This window comes from Zootoca vivipara, chromosome 1, assembly GCF_963506605.1.
Source record: "Zootoca vivipara chromosome 1, rZooViv1.1, whole genome shotgun sequence".
Taxonomy (NCBI): Eukaryota; Metazoa; Chordata; class Lepidosauria; order Squamata; family Lacertidae; genus Zootoca; species Zootoca vivipara.
In genome coordinates, this window is record NC_083276.1 from 123,677,090 (window position 1) to 123,701,797 (window position 24,708).

Genomic DNA, 24,708 nt, shown 5'->3' on the forward strand with positions numbered 1-24,708 from the left:
GTGCAAACATTAAAATGACTGCATTTGTACATTTTTTTAAAACTGATGTGTGAGATGTAAGTATATATGCACTGCAAGTGTAATTTGGGAAACTGTGTTTTATTTCAGTTAGCTGAACGTTTTAAAGTGTTTTTTCTAGTTCAATGATTGTAAAGAGCAGCATATACCTTGCTTTCACATTTACCTTTACTTATTTTGCCCAAATATTTACGGTACTCTATATTTGAGACCTTTAAATTCTTATAACAATTTCTACCCTGTTTCTCTCTCCCTCCCCCCCCCTCCATCCTGAGAACTTGGTTGTAGGGTGGTCTATAAATATTGCTAATAAAATAAATGGAGAAAATATAGAAAATGGGAAAGTAAGAAATTGCAAGCCAGCCATAGGAAGCTACTTCGCCCCTCAGGCCCAGCAATGTCTACTCTGATTGACAGCATCTCTCCAGGGTCTCAGATGAAGAAGAGCCTCTCTCATCACCTGATCCCCGATCCTTTTAAATGGAAGGTGCCAGAGAATGAGCCGCAGTCCTCTTGTGTGCGGAGCATGTTCTCTGACACTGAGCTACAGGCCCTTGGCCCTTAATAGAGATGCTTACCGAGGTGATGTTTTGCTTTTGATAGTTATAGAACTGCAGCAGCTGAAGAGCTACAGCAGTACCTCTCTCCTCGGAGCCAGGACACAACTGAGAAACAACCCAGTTGCTGTTGCTTTCCAACATGCAGGTAGGTTAGCTGAGTAGCTTTAGAGCTGGTCCAGCTGGACGCTGTTGGGTGAGAACTTTGCCACCATCCCTGATTATGGACCATTTGCTGGTTGGGGTAGATAGGAGTTGGGGGCCACAAGTTCCCTACCCCTGGTTTAGAGAAACAGGGAGAGCATGCATCTTCTCAATGTTCTGCCCTTAATTTTAATTTAATTTTAATGGTGCATTCAAGTTCTCTAATTTGAACCACAACCTTCCCCAAAGACGAATGTTGCATGCATTGGTGGATGTATATGAGAACTTGTTGTTGTTTAGTCGTTTAGTCGTGTCCGACTCTTCGTGTGACGCCATGGACCATAGCACGCCAGGCACTCCTGTCTTGCACTGCCTCCCGCAGTTTGGTCAAACTCATGTTCGTAGCTTCGAGAACACTGTCCAACCATCTCGTCCTCTGTCGTCCCCTTCTCCTAGTGCCCTCAATCTTTCCCAACATCAGGGTCTTTCCCAAGGATTCTTCTCTTCTCATGAGGTGGCCAAAGTATTGGAGCCTCAGCTTCAGGATCTGTCCTTCCAGTGAGCACTCAGGGCTGATTTCCTTCAGAATGGATAGGTTTGATCTTCTTGCAGTCCATGGGACTCTCAAGAGTCTCCTCCAGCACCATAATTCAAAAGCATCAATTCTTCAGCGATCAGCCTTCTTCATGGTCCCGCTCTCACTTCCATACATCACTACTGGGAAAACCACAGCTTTAACTATACAGACCTTAACTATATGAGAACTATCAACAGTAAATTGATTGTGTGAACAGGCTCCAACAGGGCTTTTTAACTGGAAGCATAAATGCTCATTTATCTTCAGTCGGACGGAAGGATGAAAGAAGTCTGTGAACTTGCCAAGGAACTGATAAGGTTCATTACTGAGTCATCAGTTCGACAGAGCACTCTTCTTCCCAGGCTCAGAGGGAAAATGGTGAAAACAGGTTATTCATTGGTGTCGCGGTCCTGGTTTGACTACTTCTGAGAAACTAGTACCACAGCCATTCTGTCTTTAAGGCTTTCATTTTGCCTGATATTTACAGTGTGATTCAGTATCAAGAATACATGTTTGATCAGTCTGACGAAGATTCTCCCAATGCCTGGCGTCTGCTCCTCCCCCAGCATTCCTGCCCTCCTCCCTTTGCGCCTGCGCACCTTGGAATGTCTTAAGTCAGGCATGAACTTAAAAGGGCGAGGCATCTCCCCGCTGGACGCTTCCCCTGATCCCTCCCCCTGATATCCTGTCTGAGGTTGCAGTAAGGGCTCTAGGATGCTGCCTGAGCCAGGGTGCCTCTCTTCTGCGATTGTCGGGGAATGCTCACTGCTAGAACAGTCCCTGACAATTGGGATGGTGATTTTTGCAGCTGTTGTTAAAGTTGCAAAACAAAGAAGCATGGGACGGAGGGATGGAGAGGTTTCTGATGATGGAGAACAGCAACAGTCAGGAAAAGATAGACATAACATTTTACAAGGACAGGAAGAAACATCATGGACAGAATAACTGCCACACACAGGAAGAACAAGGCTATAGAATGTGTCTATATAAATGGAAGTTGTTAATATTGCAGTTGTTGTATAAGGGATTCTTATTTTGACTGGAATGTGATTGAAATTAGTAAGATTTTGGAATGCAGAAATAATGAAAATCATCAAACCATCAAATCTAGCACGTGGGGGGGGCACCTAAATTATATAATTCAGTATTTGACTTGGCCAATATCACTAACTGCAATTGGTTTATCTGTTTCTATAACTATGTATTATGGGTTGTATCCATATATATAAATTCAATAAATAATAATAACAAAAGTTGTCCTGTTCACACAAGGACTTCTGCTTGTGCAAAGGAATGGGAATGAAAATGGGAGCAGAAATTGTCAATGCTCGCTCATTAGTCCCACATCTGGAATGGAAATAAATCCAGAGAATACGATCCATATTTGCCGTAGTTGCTTTCAGCCCACAAATGAGACATAATTTATTACATTCTCTAATAGCTACACGGATCACATGAGTTATGCAATTTCATCACAGTGGGCAGCAAGACAAATAATGTACTTCTTAGCAGAAGACAAATTGCAGCAGAGCAGAAACAGTGCTGCATGTGACAACTACCGGACTCAACAAAAAGTGATGCCCTCTTAGACCCCTAGTCACAATTATAAAAACAAGCAAAACTGTTCCACCCATCTCTTTTCTATCTATAAGGGATGGGAACTTTGCTTTCTTAAGTAAATAAAGCCTAACTAAAAAATAAAGCCAAAATCTGCAGCAATGTTGTTAACAGGAAGAGAGCATACGTAGACTTGCTTGCTAATGTTGTCCTTTTTCAGGCTTATACATGCTCCATTTACAATTGCTCAGAAATAATATATTTTCATGTTTTCCACTTTAATTTATATCTTCTCAGGAGACCAGCCAAGGCCTATCATGAAGATGTTGGCTTTTTTGATCCTAATATTCTTGCTGGGCATCTTTTCTGGTATGTTCCTCAAAGAGCTGGCCAATTTTTTTGTTATATAATCTGCAGAATATATTTGTGATGTGCATTTCTTTGTAATGTGTATCCAATATAGACTACTAAAAACAGGGACCCATTGAGACCTTGCCTTCTACTAAGTCACACTTATGTGTGCTGTATGTCTGTGTACATGCACACACAAGAGTGAATTGGTGTATGGTGGCCATGCAAAAATATCTGGGGTGTTTAGATGTTAACATTCAATGGGTATGCAGTCTGTGTACACAAATCATAGTGTTTTACAAGGATACCCTTTTCCACACAAACACTTGTACAGCTTGTACCTGTGTTCAGCAAAACGTGAACTAGCAAAACTGTTTTGCTAGTCTACTATTGCCATCTTGCCCCTGAGGCCTAGCACCAACCAACAGGCAGATTTGGATTAATTTTTCAGCTGCCCAGTGGGGATAGCCATGAGATGAGCCCACATTTCCAAATGATATGGATCTTGCCAATTTTTGTTCCACTACAATAAGCATGCTTTACTGAATCCGGTGGATAAACATATTTTCAACTGTGCTACACAAGAGAAGAGACATAATACAATGTTCTGCTGATTAATCCTGAAAAAAGTGTATGAGTTTTCTGATTGGTTCAGAAAGCCATTAATGTGGTTCATGTTTACTTCTAGGATTTCTGTACGGCTTGTGCAACCCCTCTGATACCTTCAAGCAGGTGATGAAGGTACAGCTGAGGTAAAATAACTCCCTCTTTGGATGTACGGCACACTGTCGTTTTGAATTCAGCATGAGGCAAAGACACGCAAATGCAGGTTGATTCTCTTGAATGAGCTTAGCAGAGGCAAAGATGAAAACCCATGCTCCAAGGATTAGGGCATGTGGCTCTTCAGATGATGTTGGTCTCCAGCCAGCATCGGCTGCAGCCAGAATGGCCCACGATGAGGGATGATGGGAGATGTAGGCCAGCCACATCTGGAGGGCCAGATGTTCACTTGGATAAGGCCAGTACAGGGGACCTGTGGGCCTCCATATGCTGCATCGTTCCTTACTATTGGCCATACAGCCTGGGCCTGATGGAAAGTTGAAGTCTAATGCTCTCTGGAGGGCAGTGGCATCGCAATGGGTGGGGTGGTGCAGTGGGGGAGGTGTGCTCCCAGTGGCACGTCTCCAGGGGTGACAGCCTCCCTCCCACCCTGGCTCACTGTAAGTGGCTCCCGCTTTGCCGCTTTACAGTGAGCCGGGGAGGGAGGGAGGGGGACAGACAGGAGCTGTGGCTCCCAAGAGGGCACAGCTTCGCCAGCACCCCGGCAAAGCGATGTGTGTGTGTGTGTGTATGACAAAACAATTCCGCACTGGGTACCACCTGGGCTTGCTATGCCTCTGCTGGAGGGCCAGAGGTTCCCCAACTCTGCCATAATCCATGGGTTGGTTTTGCATGGCGATATCTGTACCTCCTAAAATGCAAGCTGATAATTGCACAGCAAGGCGGAAGGTGGTTCTTGTAAAAGACTGGTGATTTCTACACGCACACCCCGTAAGAAAGAAGCACGATTATACTCTGATAAAGATGCGACTCAGGTCCTGGCTGGCAACCCAACAGCAAGTTGGTTAAAATATAGTAGGAGGAGAGATTGATGTGTCTGCTACCTCTGGCAGGCTGCACACAGAAAGAATATTTTAGCACTGACCTTCCTGTCAGTGTGAATGAAGAAGAAAACTGGTTTGTAGTCGTTGTTGTTTTGCAGAAAAGGCCCTCATCCCTCACTTGCAATGAAAGGTGTCAGGAAGCATGAGGAAATCAATGGTAAAACAAGGAATTAATAGGGCTCTCCGATTACTGGCACAAGACAAATGACAATTTTAATACATTAAAGTATTACGTTCAGATACAAATGCCCTATGATGTGTGACTCCTGGAGAAATAAGTCTAATATCTATCCCTCTCTGCTTCTAAAATTTGATGATATTCTGATTTGTTCTTTTTTTTTAAAGAGCAGATTCCCCACCCCCACCCACCCCGCAGGACCCTACAGCCACACAATCTATCCTTTGACCCCATGGTGAGTTATTTTGCTTAGGCTTAAGCAATATTGTGGATATTTTGATTTTGCACATTTCTGCTTAGTCGCCAGAATGAGGCCCTTCAGCAGAATCTTCAGAAACAGATCAGTACTTTCCGTCAGAACGTCGTTGGGCTCCAGAGCCTCGTAGATGCCCTCGGAAGTGTCCATGGACACTGGGAGTCCCAGAAGGTGAGGGTCACCTGAGCTAAAATTTATTTAAGCTTCTGACTTGTAATAACTAATTATCAATTATCACTGGCTAGCAGTCAATCAGGTATAATGCATCCCTTTGAAAGTGAACTGACAAATCAAAGAAATTCGCCCGTGTAAGCCAAGGCTGGTGCAATATGTAGATTAATATTTATTGTGACAATTTTAGTAATGAAAAAAGACATTCAATCTACAGAGGCAATAATATTTTGATGGTGTTTATAACAAACAGTATTTACTAGAGAATTTTCAAACTCCCAATATTTCCCACACAGATCATGTTGGTGAACATAGCCTACTGAGAATCACATACAATCAGGGATAATAAAAATGAACACTTTGTGATATAATTGATATGATGGTCTTTTTGTATTTATAGTGTCAGTGTTAGCTGCCTGCGTCCTTGTGGAAAGGAGGGATATGAGTTTAATGAATAAATGAATCTTTCACAGCCTTTTCACAGTGATTCCTAAGAAATCACACAGAGAGGAGACCCTTGTGCTACTCTCATGAAGATTTTTGCAAAATGTCTTCTCTCCACAGTCAGCCATAAACAAGGCTACCAATGCTGGTAGAGGTTAAGGGTGACAGTGAATAATAATAAAATAAAAATAATACCCCAACTGATCTGGCTGGGTTGCCATCCATCTATTCTACATCAGCTCTGCTGGTTAAGTTCTTGGCCCCATTCATGGTGGGATGAAAGTTAAATGATCAGTATGAAGAAAATAACTCAATACTTCTGGTATGGATGCACTCGTGTGTTCACCAAAGTCATAACGTTCCTCCTCTACTTGGTAGTTTTCCTCATTTTCCTCCACTGATCCCTAACTGCTTTGTTGAAGCTTCTCCCTCGCCATAACCCCCACTTCCAGACATTGTATATTCCCCACTTGGGCACATCAACCCAGGGGAAAAGACTCAGGATGGGAGAAGAGAAATTATTGCTATAAACTGCAGGAACGGGCCATGTGTTTGCATAGCTGAGGGTGGGGTCTCTCTCCCACACCTCAATTGTATTTTTGTGTGTGACAGAATCTCTTCAAGGAATTGGGGGGCACTGCAGTGGAAAGCAACCAGATTGAAAAAGAAGACTTTGCCCTGAAATCTGCAGGTAAGAAGAGGATAAAAATAGAGTGGGAGACAAACACTAGGAGGCAGCAGAGCTTCAAGGGAACAGTGAGACAGATGGAGCGGGGAAGAGATGTGGTGTTGGGGTGCAAGCAGCAGCAATATAGCATGAGGGGAGTAACTCCTCTCTTGAATCTGTTGATTTCTGGTGTGTGCAAATATTTATCCACTAGAATATTGGCTGCAGGCTTCTAACTTCATATTAATATGGAATACCCCCCCAACATTTCTCCAAGGGAATCAGGGACATCCCAAGGAAAAGCGGGACATTCCAGGATCAGATCAGAAACTGGGGTGGCTTCCATAAATCTGGGACTGTCCCTGGAAAATAGGGACACTTGGAGGCTCTGATTTGGTACAATTACACTATTCTACTATGTAGGTCTTTAAGGCATTTCAGGTAGCTCTTCCCCAAATTACATGTGGGAAGGGGAAGGAGGGGTGAAGGAGACAAAAAGCCCAAATGGATGATGTGATGGAAGACGGGTGCAGCAGGAGAAGAATCCCTCTGGACCAGACCAATCTGTCCCTCTCTCCCAGGAACCAATTTGGTGGGGAGGAAAAGGAATGGGAAGAGAGAAAGATGATTGAGTTATCAGAGAGACAGACAGACAGACAGACAGACAGACAGACAGAGAGAGAGAGAGAGAAGCAGGCAGTGCTTTCTTCTTCTGGGGGCACTCAAGGGTACGCAGTACCGGCACCCCAATATTTAAAGTGTGGCACTTACTGTAACAATTTTATGGTGAGTACCGGCACCTTTTTTTAAAAAAAGCCCTATAGGATTTGCTTGACGATCACACATCGTGTTGTGTGATAGACTCAACAAAGGAAAATGAGAGGGATGAACCCTGTAGCAATGTATTAAAAAAATGAAGAACGCGACATGCCATTGCCAAATGACTTAGGTAGTTCATTCTAGGAGTCAGGGTGGAAGTAATGAAACAAATCCATATTAGAGGCTGTTTGACTTGAACTGTGAAACCCCAATAGATTTGCGATTAGTACTTGCCAACTGTGATAATTTAATTCTGATTGGATTCTCTGTGATTCTCTTACTAATTGTGTGTGTGTGTGTGTGTGTGTGTGTGTGTGTGTGTTAACCCTCCCTGTTTAATGCCCTATTATCTGTAGGTGCATCAATCGTAAAATTCAGCACAAGCTATGAAACAGGAGCGCAGGTTTGCATGTTGGGGCTGTGCTGGGATTACTCACGAGCACCAGAAGTGATTCTTGAGGTAGGAATCTTGGAAAGCAATGTTTGGGGTCCTTCTCAATTTTTTTGACTCCCCACCACTACCTCTCAAGCATCCAGCAGAGAAATCCACCTGCCCTCCAGTCTTGGTGCCATGGCATAGATTATTTGTACACCCCTATTTAGCCAAGAGCCCCCCCCCCCGAAAGCAAGAAACACTACACATTAAGACAAAAGAAATATACAGTAAAAGCACAACACGTGAAACAAAATGATAAAAAATAGCGACAGGATTTTCAACAGCCAACATAATGCGGGGGAAATGGAATATCCCACTGATATATCATCCAGAACCTGTTTGAAGTCCATATCATGATATCGTTTTCATAATTTTTGACCTGGCAATATACTGTGAATCATGATGCGTGTGTTCTATGCCAAAAACACAATGTGAGAAAAACTGTGAAACTGTGAATCCAGCCAACGCCTCTACATAGCTCCATCCTTATTTCAGACACTGTGATATATTGGTATGTCATGATGTTTAGCTGGTGATATAGCACAATGTTGAAAACCAGTTATCACCCAACCCTACTCTTCATCTCTACATAGCTCCATCCTTATTTCAGACATAGTGATATATCGATATAACATGATGTTTAGCTGGTGATCTATTGCGATGTTGAAAACCAGATAGCCCTACCCAACTCCACAACAGAAACAGTCGCTTAACACATTTCCAGCAGACTTGGGCAACCCGAGGCTCCCAGGCTCTTCTTTGTGACTGAAGGTGTGTTGTCCAGTTTCCACTTTGCAACGCACTGTGCATTGCTTGTTGGGGCATGGGCAGAGGGTCAATTCAACACGTCAGCAGATGGTGCAAATGGAAAACCCAGTATGGTTCGGGTCCGTTCCTTTACTGACAGGTAGTCAATGCCATTCCTCAGCTTAGCAGTTACATACAGATGTAGCATAAACTAATCCTATCTCAGTCTGTCCCAACAGCCAGCTTACAGCAAGAAGTAATAAAAGGCGTTTCCAGCAACATGTCCTCCTTGCAGCGTTCCAACACAGATTAGGTTCTCGGCAAGGGGCAGAGGCCAAAGCAAACTTGCTACAAACACAAGGGTGCTTATACTTTAGATTGTGCTGCATCACTCTGTAACTCACTCTCACAAGTTTTCTGACTCACATTTAACCAGCTGCAGGTGCAAGACAACATACCCTCCAACATTACTCTGATGAAAATAGGGACATCCTATTCCATCATGATAATTTTACTATTTATACCCCACACATCTTATTGGGTTGCCCCAGCACTCTGGGCAGCTTCCAACATATATACAGTAGTACCTCGACTTACAAATGACTCGACCTACGAATGTTTCGAGTTATGAACAGAGTTCTGTCTCCCATTTTGGATGCGGTTTAGATTTTTTCGACTTACGAATTTTTAATTCCCCCCCCCATTGGCTTCGACTTACGAATTTTTCGACTTAGAAGGTCGGTCCGGAACGGATTACATTTGTAAGTCGAGGTACCACTGTATATAAATAATAAAACGTTAAACATTTTATTTTTTAACCTTCCTTATACATGATTGCCTTCAGACGGCTCTGGGTCTGGATAACTCCATATCCTCCAGCATTTCTGCAATGAAAAACGGGATATCCTAAGGAGAAACGGGACATTCTGGGATGAAATCAGAAACAGGGATGGCTTCTCTAAATCAGGGACATCCTTGGAAAATAGGGACATTTGGAGGGTCTAGGACAAGCACACCTTAGTTGACCTCACTCACTGGCCTATTATTACACTTGCAAGCGAAACTGTCACTTTATTTCTTAAAAACATATGCTGCCTATTACCATCCACCTCAAAGAGGTGTACATAAGTATACAATATAGGTATCAGACACATTAAAATGATAAACAAAGACCATGCATAATGCAATAAAACGTAGCACACAAAGGGCACCTTTGGCTAACACACACACACACACACACACACACACAGAGAGAGAGAGAGAGAGAGAGAGAGAGAGAGAGAGAGAGAGAGAGAGAGAGAGAGAGAGAGCTGAGTATACAGCTGTGTTTTTAAGAACACTAGCTAGTATTGGTGCTTCTCAGAGCTCAGAGGGAAGGTGGTGCCATATGAAGGGGCCACTACAGAAAAGGCCTCCCCCTTCTTCACCACTAACCAAGGCTGTGGCACAACCAAGAGGGCCTCCACTTCGACTGAGCAAAATGCTCAAACGTAGAGGTGCTTCTGCAGGTATCCTGGGCCCAAGTTGTTAGCATGAGCTATAGAGTTCCTGCTGCCAGATTCATAGGGTTAATTCTGAAGCTTTAACTGAAGAGTGGACTAGTAGCAGCTCATGTTTTCTCAATCTGTCACTGAAAAGCCGTGTGAGGCAGTCCATGTCTCATCCCATTTCCTGTCGCATATTGTACCCAATTAATGTTCCATTGCTTCATGCAAAAGCTCCTGCTTATTAAAGAGGTACTAAATTTCTCTCAATTAGTTGGGACAGATGTCTCTTAGCTCGTTCCATTCCTACTCTTAGTGTGCGTATGTTTGTGGTATATATAACAATGAAGGTGATTTTATGTGTATACTTCTGACCGCCACGGGTGCATTCCTAACTGATCTTTCTTTGGGGGGAGAGAAGGGGTTGTGTGTGACTCTGTACAACTCCAAAAAGTCCCATATTTAAATTTAAGGGTACAATCCATAGGACATTAAGTCTTGCTGAACTCAGTATAATGTAACTGTAGTTAGACATGTTTGGAATTTGTACTACGGCATTCTCATGCGCACTGCATGGAAGTTACTGTTGTGTGAGAGGGTGAACATGCTGAGCTGCACACATCCATATTAATCCCTCCCCTATAACACATACACACCCATAGCTCACAATCCTGAAAGGAGGAAGGGCATAGTCATGGGAAGTAGTTGATCTCCACAATCGGGTTCAGTTGCGCATAGCTGACTTCTCATAGTAAGTGTAAGACTGTATTGGGAGGAAGGGGGAAGCACTTAATTCTGCGTTCAGTCATACCCCACGGCAGCCATTTTGTGTTATGCCATGCATCCCGTGGTGGCCATTTTGTGACTTGTGCCCACGACAAAATGAAATGTTTCAGTATATGTTCAGTTTTTAATTATTTAGAAAAAGATAAAGAATTGCACAACTTTTAGAAAACATCTGAAGGCTGTTCAGGGAAGTTTTTAATGTCTGACATTTTAATATTTTTTTATCTTTTGCTGGAAGCAACCCAGAGTGGCTGGGGAAACCCAGCCAGATTATTATTATTATTATTATTATTATTATTATTATTATTACAGACAGCTTTTTATAAACTGTTAAATTATTTATTTTAAAAATCTTTATTATCAACTTTTAAATTAAAAGTGCACCACAATTCAACAGAGAAGTGGTGTGGCAGAGGCATTTTACAATTTGTCAAGATATGAGTACAGGCAACAACCATTTTGTGCATGTCCAAAGCACGCGCAGCCGTGAATATGTGCAGCGCCGCAACCCGAAAGTGGCTAGAAAAGGGGACACAGTGGGGCATAACAGGGGTGGGACGACAGGCTTATTATGTATGTTCTGCCAACGGGGTCAGGAATGCAACAGATAACGTCCCACTAAGAGCAAGTCCAAGGAAGGTATTCCATACCAAAAGCAGCCTCTTAACACTCTTCCAGTAGTTTTGCTTCCCAGTGACAACCAGATAAAGGTGTCCAGACATGTTGACTTCTATCTTGTGTTGGCTGCCGAAGTAGGGACAAACCAGCGCCACCACTGTTGCGGACTTGAGTCTGAAGAGTAATTCGCATACAAACGACACTTATTTTCTGAATTCTCCAGATTTGTGTCTGCTCTCTTCTTGATAGGCATGAGACTGTTTTTGTTTTTCAGCGGGATAACACCCCTGGGAATTGCTGGGCCATGCAAGGCTCCCAAGGCTATGTCGTCATCAAATTGTCTGAAGCCGTCTGCCCGGTTGCTGTGACCCTGGATCATATTTCAAAGAAAATTTCTCACACAGAAGAAATAACCAGTGCTCCAAAGAACTTCTCTATCTATGTGAGTAACCGTCCTATGGTTTTCAGGACATCCCCCTTCCTCTCCCATGCATATATCTTGCATTGAGAAATTTTAAAGGTGGAAGTGTTTTGTTTTTTGGTTTTAATAAAAAAGAACACTTATCAATGTTTGTATAGCAACCTTTGGTTCATTTCTTTAAAGCTGCTTATCAAATCTCTTTCGCCTTTCCCCTTTGTCTCTTCTTAGGGATTCAAAGATGACTTTGAGAAGGAGGAAGGGAACTTTTTAGGGTCATTTGTCTACAGAATTGATGGTTTCCCTATGCAAACTTTCAAGCTGGAGGTATTCTTATTCTTATTTATTATTATTAAATTAATTAATTTCATTTCTATATCATTTTATATTTTAAAGAAAAATCTCTAAGTAGTTTACAGCATATTAAAACATCAATGAAACAATCCAGAATCAAACATTTCTGAAGAAAGTCAAATATAGAGTCAAAGCAACATAACTAACAGAAAACTAAACTTTTATCTTAAAGATTTCAAAATAGAACATTTCCAAGGCCAACTACAGAATACATATTTAACACAAAGTCAACAACAACAACAACAAGAAAAATCTTTAAAGTTTCAACCCCCCCCCCACAAACCATTGCTAAATGAAGTCAAATATAAAATGCACATTTAAAACAGCACAATTAACAAGAGAATAAAATATTGTAAGTATGACATGGCTGTTTGGAAGGCACAAAAAGATGGGGCAAAAGAATCCAATAGTTAGGGTTTGCTACAGAACATGGGGGAAAAGAATGCAAAGGGTTTGAAAGGTGGAATCACTAATGCAGAGACAAAAGATCACAATCTTCTAATCGTTTTTGCAAGTGTTTTTGCTTCCAGATGGAACAACCCCCTCTCTTTTCTGTCCCCCGCACTATTCTAGTGGTTTTTCCTGACCCTCAAGAGGGGATTTGGGGGGCTGTGTGGATGGTGGCAACGGCTAATTGTGCTAATTGGAAACCTTGCTCTTAGCTGAATCTGGTCCCTTGATTTTTCCTGGAAGTCTGGGAGAGAGCTGTAGTCTGCACTTCACTAAAAGGCCAGGTGTTAATTTAGCATGGCATTCTGAACACTCTGAAGTATAATATGTAATTACTCTGAATTTAGGTTACCAACCACAGCCAATTTTTTTGGGGGGTAACCTTGACCAGTAAAACTCTGCTCTGTCAGTTAGATCCCCAAAGGGGCTATAGGCATATATAAAAACAGGAACGTCAATGATTCAGAGCAAACAAAATGGGTTTAGGGTATTCAGATTTAGATGAATAATTGTTATGACTATAACCAGTTAGTGAAATGATTAACCAGTTGAAACAAATATGGCATCTCAGATACCGGCACTGTATTTAGGGTGCCAAAATGCGAGGGGGAAGCAAAATTGGGGAGATCCATTGGAGGGCGCCAAAGTTTGAGCTTGCACAAGATGCCATATTGCCAAAGCCCGCCCCTGCAGATATAAAACTGTGACAAATATGGATGGCAAGAAAGAGGTGTTAACGATCATGTATCTCAATGGGAGATTTTTTGAAGATTTCTTCTTAATATGGCAGCCCTCCAGGGTGTTTAGACCAAGAAAGACTGATCAGAGAGAGGGGTAAAGGGCATACCTTCGTCCCTAGTTTAGGATGATATAATCTCTATCCTTGTGTGTTTGTCTGTGAAAGGGAACAACGGGAATGGGGTGTGGTTTTGGAGAGACCTGGAGAAGCACAAGGGAGAGAGCTGAGCTGTGTTTTGGGCTCTGCAAGCTCTGGAGACGGTCATTTAAGGCAGGCATGGGTGACCTTGGCTCTACAGATGTTTTGGAACTACAACTCCCATGATCCCTAGCTAGCAGGGCCAGTGGTCAGGGATCATGGGAGTTGTAGTTCCAAAACATCTGGAGAGCTAAGGTTGCCTATGCCTGATTTAAGGGGACTGCTACTCCCCAGAGAAAAGATCTAAATGTGGTACCTCGGTTTACAAACACAATTGGTTCCGGAGGTCTGTACTTAACCTGAAGCGAACTTTCCCATTGAATGTGATGGAAAGTGGATTAATCCATTCCAGACAGGTCCACGGAGTACTTAAACTGAAAATATCAGTCTTCCAGAGGTTAGGGTGATATTTTATTTATTTATTTTATTTCTGTCCCATCTTTCCTTCAAAGAGCTCAAGGTGGCATATGTGATTCTGCTTCCTTTCCTCCAGCATGGTGTAATGGTTAAGAGTGGTGGACTCGTAATCTGGTGAACCGGGTTCACTTCCCCGCTCCTCCACATGCAGCTGCTGGGTGACCTAGGGCTAGTCACACTTCTCTGAAGTCTCTCAGCCTCACTCACCTCACAGAGTGTTTGTTGTGGGGGAGGAAGGAAAAGGAGATTATTAGCCACTTTGAGACTCCTTAGGGGAGTGATAATGCCGGATATCAAATCCAAACTCCTCCTCCTCCTCCTCCTCCTCCTCCTCTTCCTCCTCCTCCTCCTCCTCCTCCTCCTCCTCCTCCTCCTCCTCCTCCTCCTCCTCCTCCTCCTCCTCCTCTTCTTCTTCTTCTTCTTCTTCTTCTTCTTCTTCTTCTTCTTCTTCTTCTTCTTCTTCTTCTTCTTCTTCTTCTTCTTCTTCTTCTTCTTCGCTTTGTTTTTTCAGCCGGAACTGACCGGAACTCAGTTCCAGCACCTCTCAGGTGGGCACCATTGCCATTATAAAGGAGAACAGGGGAGGTGTTTGTGGTGAGTTCCAGCACCTCTTTTTCTAGAAGAAAAAAAACCCACTGTTCTCAACAACCCTGTGAGGTAGGTTAGGCTGAGAGACAGAGAGTGTCACCCAGGGCTGAGTGGGGGTTTTGTTCTCTGGTCTCCCAGGTTCTAATCCAACACTCTTAACTGCATCAACTCACAAATGCTATGAAAGGTCTTTGAATTTCTCTTACCAATAGCTTTGCTGTGCCATTCAGCTGACATATCTCAATGGCGGGGGATATGGAGGAATTCAAAACAAAACATAGGTGCCAACTCCCTGGGGCCCTGTGTGACTGAGCACCCACAAAATTCCCCATGGTGGGGCCGGGCACTCACAATTTTGGTGCCAGGTTCATGCATGCTACATGGCAGCCACGGCCTCTGGGCACCCACAGTTGCGGTGCCAAGTTGGCACTCCTGCAACAAAATATACTGTACAGGAAGCAAACAGTAACCTTTTATTTATGTCCCGTCTTTTCAGAGAGAAAATCCAGGTAAATTTCAATACCTGCTCTTGAAGATTTTGAGCAACTGGGACCATCCACACTACACATGCATCTATGGGTTTCATGTGTATGGCGAACGAATGGAGTGACGGAGTGATCAGAGAAATTCGGTATAATAAATACAACATAGCAATTTTTTTTTGTTATTGTGGCTAATAGATCGTTAGGGTTTCCAACCTCAGACATTCTTGCTCGGTGGTCTGAGACAATAATAATAATAATAATAATAATAATAATAATAATAATAATAATAATTTACTATTTATACCCCGCCCATCTGCCTGGTTTTTCCCAGCCACTCTGGGCGGCTTCCAACAAAATATTAAAATACAATAGTCCGTCAAACACATTAAAAGTCTGGTAGTTGTTTTTCTCTTTGACATCTGGTATTATGTGAAAGTGATATTGGAAAGAGGGTAGCCTTTGGTCAATTGCAGTTAGGGAGGCCTCATTTCCCATTCCTCCCTGCAACACTGCTTCCACTCCACTGCAGTTTGTTTCCCACCAGATGCTATGTTATTCATCTTGCTGTCTGCTGTGGTGAAATTATGTCACTTAACACAACCTTAGTTACATAAGTTACGTTATCATTACATTATTCGACCCCATTCATTTCAATGCAAAGCAAATGCAAAGCAAATTGAGGGGGGTGGGGGAGGAGGAGGAAATGTAATTGATTACCTATCATTTGCAGACTGAAAGCGACAACAGGAAATGCAGATCATATTTGCTGGGTTTATTTCCATACTGGACATGGGACAAATGAGCAAATGCCGGCAAGTACAAACCCCTGCATTATAGTGCCATTATAGTGCCATCTGGTGCCAATGGCACCAGATGCATGAAATGGGTTAAGATGGAGGAAAAACGTAGACGGATGTGGCAAAAGGAAAGGGAATGCAAGATGTAACTCTAGGCACATCACAGTCCTGTTTTCGAGTGTAATCCATTCTGGAAGACTGTTTGAATTCCGAAACATTCAAAACCCGAGAACTCAGCATGGAAGCATCAAAACAGAAAACTTAATATAGAAGACTCAATATGGGAAACTCAGTATGGGAAGCCTGAAAGCAGAAAACTCAATACGGAAAACTCAATCCGGAAGCCACGTTTCATTTCCGACTTCTGAGGCGCATTTGAAAACTGAAACGTTTGTTAACGGAGACGTTTGAAAACTTGAGGTAACGCTGTACAGAATAGGCAAGATGTATGCCCATGTACATCAGCTAAAGGAACACTCTGTATGGAAGGGATACTTTGGGATATGGTAGTGTGCCCAAATGCCAAAACGGGGCAAAGGCAAGGTAATGATGCCACTCAGAAGACATTCACAGTCATATGGGAATGAGGAATACAGTCCTTGCCCTGTTATAGTCTCACCCAAGGGGTGTTCAAAAAACACTTGATTTAATGGATTTGTAAATGCATAATTCCCCGGGCATAGAACATTTCATTCCTGTGACAGAACAAAACGATTTCTCTCAAAATGAGTGCAGCCTATTAGGCTGATAAAACTCATTTGGATTTTCTCGCAATCTTAGATATGGGCATTTCATGGAGCAAGCTCAATCTCTCCCTCTTCCCCAGTTCTCTGATGACCTAGGGTTTGCAGCCCCCTGCAGGAAGTAAAAACGTATGTTGAGGCCAAACTACAAGCAGAGCCCCATTTTCTTTCACTGACAATGGAATATATCAGTGTATTGTATTATGGTAAGGGTAAAAAAGTAAAGGGCCCCTGGATGGTTAAGTCCAGTCAAAGGCGACTATGGGGTGTGGCGCTCATCTCGCTTTCAGGCCGAGGGAGCCGGCGTCTGTTCACAGACAGCTTTCCGGGTCATATGGCCAGAGTGACTAAACCACTTCTGGCGCAATGGAACACCGCGATGGAAACCAGAGCGCACGGAAACGCTGTTTACCTTCCCGCTGCAGCGGTTCCTATTTATCTACTTGCACTGGTGTGCTTTCAAACTGCTAGGTTGGCAAAAGCTGGGACAGAGCAACAGGAGTTCACCACCGTCGTGTGGATTCAAACCGCCGGCCTTCTGATCGGCAAGCCCAAGAGGCTTGGTGGTTTAGACCACAGCACTACCTGCAAATGTATTATGACAATTTTGCAAAGACCTGCGCACTCCAATCTTATGTATGTTTACTTGGAATGAAGCCCCTGTATACAATGAGGTTTACTCTCATATAGGATTGCAGCTTCAGTTTTGCTTGGCTTTGCTTGCTATGGGCTATTGGGGAAGGGGTAGTACCTCTGGTGGGGGACACAACATGCTCTTTCTGGGGTAGTTCGTTCACCTATGGTCCCCACCCTGCACTCAGCTCTCACCTGTGGCTCCTAGAAGCTGTCAGCCTGTGACAGCGACCACAATTCAGGAAATAATAACAGCAACAGCAGCAGCAGCAACAACAATTTATTTATACCCCAACCATTTGGCTGGGTTTCCCCAGCCACTCTGGGTGGTTCCCAACAGAATATTTAAAAAATGATAAAACATAAAAAGCTTCCCTAAACCAATCAGACTTTTTTTGACCGCCAGTCAGAAATAAACATTTATCCATACAATAATTCAAACGCTTCCCTAAACAGGACTGCCTTCAGGTGTCTTCTAAAAGTCAGATAGTTGTTTATTTCCTTGACATCTGATGGGAGGGCGTTCCACAGGGTGGGTGCCATTACCAAGAAGGCCCTGTGCCTGGTTCCCTGCAACCTCGCAGTGAGGGAACCGCCAGAAGGCCCTTGGAGCTGGACCTCAGTGTCTGGGCTGAACGACGGGGGTGGAGACACTCCTTCAGGTATACTGGGCCGAGGCCGTTTAGGGCCTTAAAGGTCAGCACCAACACTTTGAATTGTGCTCGGAAACGTACTGGGAGCCAATGTCTTCAGCTGGCTGGCTAAACCAGGAGAGGGTAGCCAATAGGTCCCAAACCTTCAGTGACTAAGGGACTTCACTTGCATGCAAAGACAGGCTCTAGTGGATTGAGCAGACGAGACCCCTAGCAGGTCCAACAGTCGAGAAGGTGGTTTTTGCGTGTATTGTAAAGGGAAGTGAGGGGCAGAGGGGGTTTATCAACCTGGGAAGGCAGTCCCTCAAGGAGAAGGAATAAAACAGATGTCTGGAGGGGCCCTTACTCCCAAGAAAGCATGTCTGGGATATAAAATGCATGAAGTTGGTTGTGGTGATACCCTCCCCTCCCTGCTAGTCTGTCTGAGCACATGAAGCACTGCTTTCCCTGCTATGTGAACGGAACCACCTTCCTACATTTGAGGCTGAACATGAGCTTCCTGGCTAAATGTAAAGAAAAAGATACTGACACAAAAAGAAGAGATGAACAACATTTGCCATTTGAGACTATACAGCAATCCCAAAGTTTAGCTGCAGCTCTAGAACTGCTGGCGATGCAATGAGACTGAGGGTACATTCTATCACAGGCATCCCCAAACTGTGGCCCTCCAGATGTTTTGGCCTACAACTCCCATGATCCCTAGCTAACAAGACCAGTGGTCGGGGAAGATGGGAATTGTAGTCCAAAACATCTGGACGGCCGAAGTTTGGGGATGCCTGTTCTATCATATGTGGTGGACCTGTAAAAGGGTAAAAGAGTATTGGGAAATAATTCATAATGAATTGAAAAAAAATGTTTAAAAATACTCCCCCCCCCAAAAAAAAATCAGAGTCCTTTTTGTTGGGGATAATTCAGACGGAAATTCCCAGGAGTCAAAAAAGGTTATTTATGTATGCCACTACTGCGGCCTGTGTTTTGTTAGCCCCAAAACGGAAAACAAGTGAAGTCCCAACCAAAGAAGAATGGCAACTTAAACTGATGAAATAGGTCCGCAAGCTGCACATAACATAGAAAATAAGAGAACAAGAAAAACATACGTTTAAAGAAGATTGGAAAATGTTTATTGAACATATGGGGGGAAATTGTGTATATTTGAAAACGTGGGCAGCATTAAGATAAATTCAACAGTGTAAATAAGTTTTGATGGAGGTAATAATGGAATACTGAATGGTTTAGTTTATATAAAATATGCAGGGATTTATGTTATGCAAAATGAACCATGGAAAGAGAAGAAGGGAAGTCACTAATATTTTAAGGTTGTTTAAATGAATATTCTAAAATGTAAAACAGAAAAATGAATTAAAAATTATGGGGAAAAAGAACTGCAATCTGTCTGGAAGTGAGCTATGAAATACCTCAGAAATATGGAAGGGGCCGGCCCAGCCCACCCATGAGGCAACTGCCTCAGGCGGCCCAATCCAAAGCGGCAGCAGATCCCAATGTATATCTTTATCCCTACCTTGTTCCTGATGTAGATGTTCACCCAGCCCTTCTTCCTTCTTCCTCGGTGGGGAGGGGGTGCCAAAATGTCTTGGGCCGTCCCTGGGAAGGAGAGGAAGTTTGAGGGCTTAGAGCAGTGATACAGAATATATCGCAAGATGATGAAGTGAAATACCACAGGCAACAGCTCATTCCCCCCAAACAGAGAGGAAATTACCACATGAATGGACGTGAAGAGTAACAAGCTCTGATAATTTTCTGGTAAGAAGTATTTGAATAAGGTGCAGTGTCTGCCCTCGGCCACTGGAGCGCACCAAACCCCCACCAGAAACAATTCTTAATAAAAGAAAGGAAAAGGTGGGGAAAAAAGGCAAATAAACCTGCTAGCTAAAGCTACAGCTCAGCAATAGAGCACATATGCTTTGTGTGCAGAGGGTCGCAAGTTCAGTCCCTGGCATCTCCAGTTAAACTAGCCCTCCAGATGTCGCTGGACTCTACAGTTCTCCTCAGTCCCAGTCAGAATGCCCAATGGCCAGGGATAATGGGAGTTGTAGTCCAACAACACCCAAAGGGCCGAGTTTTTAAGGAGTCGGATTCCCATCATGGATTCAGAGTCAAAATCTCCCTTCCTGGGAAACTCTGGGAATTAAAGCTCTATGAGGAAAATTTGGCTCTCCTAAAAATTCTCAGCACTCTTTGCAAACCACAGTTCCCAGGATTCTTTGGTGAAAACTGGCTTAAAGTGGTATGATTCTGCTTTATATCTCTAGTGCAGGTGGTGGGCTCTGATTCAAGTGCCATTTCAGTTCGTTTCTCGCTGCATTGTGGGAGGGAGCATTTTGTCCTTCACTTCAGTCAGGAAAGATATCTTCGGACAGCTCTTATGCTACCTGGGGGACATGGTGGGAAATTAAAATAGCCTTCTGTTTCCACCCCCTACAGCAGCAAAACTGTATTTTAAAGGCTGCCAATTTGAATGTTCACACTTCCCCCTGATGTATGCGTCTTTGTCTGGTTGGCAGACTTCTTAGTCCAACTGGGAGAAGTGCAAATTTTGGAAGACAGCTGTGTTTCGGGTTGCACACATTGTTCTGGAAAGTGTGAATTTTTATAGGTCCTGTTTTTTCCAGGGAGACCTGAATTGAAGTTCTCCCCGGTTCCTTGATGCAATTGAAAGTTTAACGAATAGGCAATATATGATATCATTTGAAGCAGGCACCCCCAAACTTTGGCCCTCCAGATGTTTTGGGACTACAATTCCCATCATCCCTGACCTCTTAGCTAGGGATCATGGGAGTTGTAGGCCAAAACATCTGGAGGGCCGCAGTTTGGGGATGCCTGATTTGAAGTGTCAACAAAACAATGAAAAGGTAAACCACTGTGAAGTGCAAATATTTAAAAATATATGCACCAACAACCTTCACATATACAAGGAGTTTCAAAAATGTGTACAAAATCTCATGCTCGAAGTCTTAAAAGTCCAGTATAAAGTGCAATAATCAAGTCTGATAGTAAAGTGCTATGGTGTATCATGCGTTCTTATCTCTTCCCATGCGTTCTTATCTCATTCGACGGGTGGCCAGCTTCTTGCCCGTTTCACAGGAATGGTTTCCTCAGGGGGCGTACTCTTTCTTAAGTAATAAATTTGTATAAATTTATATGATGCACCATAAATACTTATACATTTCTTTAAAACATTGTACAGAAATGTTTAAAATACTCACCAAAGGTTCATGTGCAAAAGCTTAACAAGACTACCGAAGCTCACAATTCTCAAAGAATGATGAAAAGTGTCGACCAAAATCGCAGCAGGGAAAAGACCACCGATATTTCCCAGCTAGAGGGGCCGTATCATCCATGTAGGAAATATAGACGACTGAGGGAAGTATAAAAATGTGAGGTGTTGTTCAGGTCTGAAGATATGACAGTTCTGAGAAGTACGAATTCAGACATGAGACTTAATTCAAGGACATTGTTATAAGAATTTTAAGGTCTTATATATAAAATAGATGTTCATAAATGTACCAAGCAAACACATACGAATATGTAAACCACATGTCTGAAACCCACACAAAAAAGTCCTGAAACCATTTTCTCTCTCCCAAAATGACCTCAAATATTTATCTGCAAGGTCAAAGGAAATGGGAAATCTCCCCATTGTGTCTTTCACAAATCCTGTCTCAAGGGCACATTTAAGGTGTGAGCCTGTGACATGGATTCATGGATTCAGCCATCCACAGGCTTACCACTCCCATCAGCCCATCACCCACCCCCACCCACCCCCACTGTATATATATATATAAGGGCCTGACACTTCCGTTTCCAGTGTATCTGAAGAAGTGTGCATGCACACGAAAGCTCATACCAAAATAAAAACTTAGTTGGTCTTTAAGGTGCTACTGAAGGATTTTTTTTTATTTTGCTATGGATTCAGGAATTGAGTAGTTATCATAACAAAAGAGTGGCCAGGTCATCCGATCAGGTAACCTGGCAGACAGGAACAAGCAACATACCCAGATTTCCGCCCCTTCTCTGATGTAGTAAGGGGGTCGTCTTGGGCCACACCCCTTCTGTGATGTATGTATGATGTTATGATGTTTCTGGGGCTGGTCTTGGACTCCCGGGCAGGCAATTTAAAATGTCTATATAAGGGCTTGTGCAGGTGGCTCGGGGTCCCTCCCCCTCCTCTGTGTGGGGGGGAGCACCCTGTTGCAACAGTTGATAAAGATCAGGCTTACTAGCTGTTTTGCTTCTCAATATTCTCAGGTTGGTCTCTCTTATTTTCTCCTACTGATAGAGAACCTACAAAAGGACTCTATATGGCAGTGATGGGCAACCTTTTGAGCTTGGTGTGTCAAAATTCACCTAAAAACCGAGCATAACTCGGGTGGTGTGTCACTTCGAGGAAAAAACCATAATTTCGTAATATTTATAGTTTAAATAACAAAAATGTATAATCCCATATAATAAAGTCCAAGTTGTCCCTGCGTCCAAGCTGTCCCGTGTGTCCCTGGGGTACTGCGCATGTGCCCCAGGGATACAGGGATTGGACAGCAGAGACTGCACGCGCGCACTCTCCCCCCCCTCTGCCTCCTCCAACCGCCGCTCCCGCTGGACACCGCCTCACTGCAGGGCACGTCAGGGAAGCGAGGGTGGAGGCCGGCGAAGGCCTCCTCACAACCCTCCCTGGCCGTGAGGAGCGGCGGTTGGAGGAGGCAGGGGGGGGGAGAGTGCGCCCGTCCTTCCTGTCGGCGGCTGGGGGAGAGGAAGGAAGGAGGAGAAAGCAGCGCTTTCTCCTCCTCCGTTTCTGTCCCCCTGCCGCCGACAGCAAGGACAGGTCCCAGGGTTCCCCCCACTGCCAAGCCAGTCCCCGAGCCGAATTGCGGCGCGGCGGGGTTTTTCACCGTTTGCCTCCCCCTGGGGGGAAGGCAAACGGCGAAAAGCCCCCGCTGCGGACTGGCTTGGTGTTGGCGGGAAGACCCGCCACCGCCAAGCCAGTCCCGGAGCCGAATTGCGGCGCGGCGGGGTTTTTCGCCGTTTGCCTCCCCCTGGGGGGAAGGCAAACGGCGAAAAGCCCCCGCTGCGGACTGGCTTGGCGTTGGCGGGAAGACCCGCCACCGCCAAGCCAGTCCCGGAGCCGAATTGCGGCGCGGCGGGGTTTTTCGCCGTTTGCCTCCCCCTGGGGGTAAGGCAAACGGCGGAAAGCCCCCCCCCCGTGCCGCAATTCGGCTCAGTCCCCCACGCACTTTGGTTTGGGGAAGCAGGCAACAGCCCGGGAAGCTGCCTGCTTCCCCGAGCCATAGCGCATCGGGGGACAGAGCCGAAGATCGGCGGGCGCTGTTTGCCGGGGTTGACAAGCCCCGGCAAGCAGCGGCCGCCGATCTTCGTGTGACAGGCGGTGGGGAATGCAGGCAGGCAAGAGAGCAAGCGCCTGTCTGCCTGCCTGCCTTCCCCGCCACCAGTCCCCCGGTGCTTCGTGCAGCGCTGCTGGGTGCCGACCCGGCAAGGCCGCTTCTTCTAGCGCCCATTTTTAAACGGGCTGAATTCCACTAGTTGTAATATATTACTGTAGTTAATAAACCAAAAACTAATTATTTAACCTAACCTAACAAAAAACCCCTTATTTATCACGAAGTACCCAGAGTTGTTAAGATTTTGGGGGGGGGGAGCTGCTGACCAAAGTTTTGGAGGTTTTTTTTGGGGGGTGCAAAAGTTGCTTTGGGGATGCCCCAAAGCTGCTGCGCTTTTTTGGGGGGAAAGAGAACAGAAATAAAGGACAAATAATACCTTCGCTGGAACTAACACGCAGCACCGACATAGTCTGCCAAAGCGCCAAAAAACCCAGCACAGAACGGGTTGAAAAATGAACGCTGTTACACCCAATCATAGTCTGCCAAAGCGCCAGAAAAAAACAGCACAGAAAGGGTTAAGAAACCAATCTCTGGCTACCAGCAACAATAACAACAAAAAAGGATCCGGGTTTTAACAGCGGAGACAAGCTGTAGCGTGAGGAGGAATGGGAGAACAAATGGGGGGGGGGGACAGCATGAATGGGCCGATGGGGAGCATGCCAGCAATGAGGGCTCTATGTGTCATGTCTGATACGCGTGTCATAGGATCGCCATCAGTGCTATATGGGCTCTTGGGTACCCCATAAGAGAAAAGGAGGAGTTTTTTTCTCTCTCATAACAATATGAATTGTTTTCCCTGTAAAAATCTCCCCATAAAATTTGCATTTCTTTCAAGTAGAGGGTTGATTTTCAAATGGAAAACCAGAAGATGGCACCCTTGCAGAGGGTGGAAAGAAAATCTAGCATTCGAGTGGTAACACTGGGGAAATGCCAAGCAGCCATAGCACCACAAAGTGGGCTCCAGTCCATGAAACCCTTTGCCAGAATAAATTTGCTACAACCCACTGCTGTGCCGCTTTGCTGGTAAGCAAGTCCCACGGTGTTCAAGAGCACTTCCTTCCAAGCACGGTTGTGGCCCTAGTCTTTAAGGCATCGCATAACAGTATGTTGTCTGTCGTTCTAAGATTAGCATGGCTCCCTGCACCTCTGCAATTTAGCAAATAGTATTGTACCCATGTATCTGTTTTCTTGGGCTGCAGAGACAAATCTGTCATCTTACCTTTGCAAAATATCCCCCTCCCGCCCCCGGTGTAATTTCAGGTGCCTGAAGTTTGCAATATCACTACGCATGCATTTTTGCTTCTAACACGATTTGGGTACAGTATTATTTTTGAATACTGTCATTGTG

At 44.3% G+C, this 24,708-nt stretch overlaps 1 protein-coding gene across 1 annotated transcript; it reads left to right on the forward strand.

Moving 5' to 3' along the window:
- Nucleotides 1–515: 515 nt before the first annotated feature.
- On the forward strand, nucleotides 516–15,248 carry LOC118084483 (SUN domain-containing protein 2-like). Its single transcript, XM_035114092.2, has 9 exons — nucleotides 516–723; nucleotides 3,893–3,956; nucleotides 5,347–5,473; nucleotides 6,530–6,608; nucleotides 7,760–7,863; nucleotides 11,749–11,916; nucleotides 12,124–12,219; nucleotides 14,631–14,641; nucleotides 15,137–15,248. Exons 1-9 carry the CDS (start codon nucleotides 516–518, stop codon nucleotides 15,246–15,248), a joined length of 969 nt encoding a protein of 322 aa, XP_034969983.1.
- Nucleotides 15,249–24,708: the final 9,460 nt, after the last annotated feature.

What these genes read in the sequence shown, in the direction of transcription:
- LOC118084483 (XM_035114092.2), top strand. Translation starts at nt 516, where the DNA reads ATGAGCCGCAGTCCTCTTGTGTGCGGAGCATGTTCTCTGACACTGAGC. An exon ending in CACCAGAAGTGATTCTTGAG is followed by an intron (nt 7,864 to 11,748) that starts GTAGGAATCTTG and finishes TTTGTTTTTCAG; the next exon opens with CGGGATAACACCCCTGGGAA. An exon ending in CAAAGAACTTCTCTATCTAT is followed by an intron (nt 11,917 to 12,123) that starts GTGAGTAACCGT and finishes GTCTCTTCTTAG; the next exon opens with GGATTCAAAGATGACTTTGA.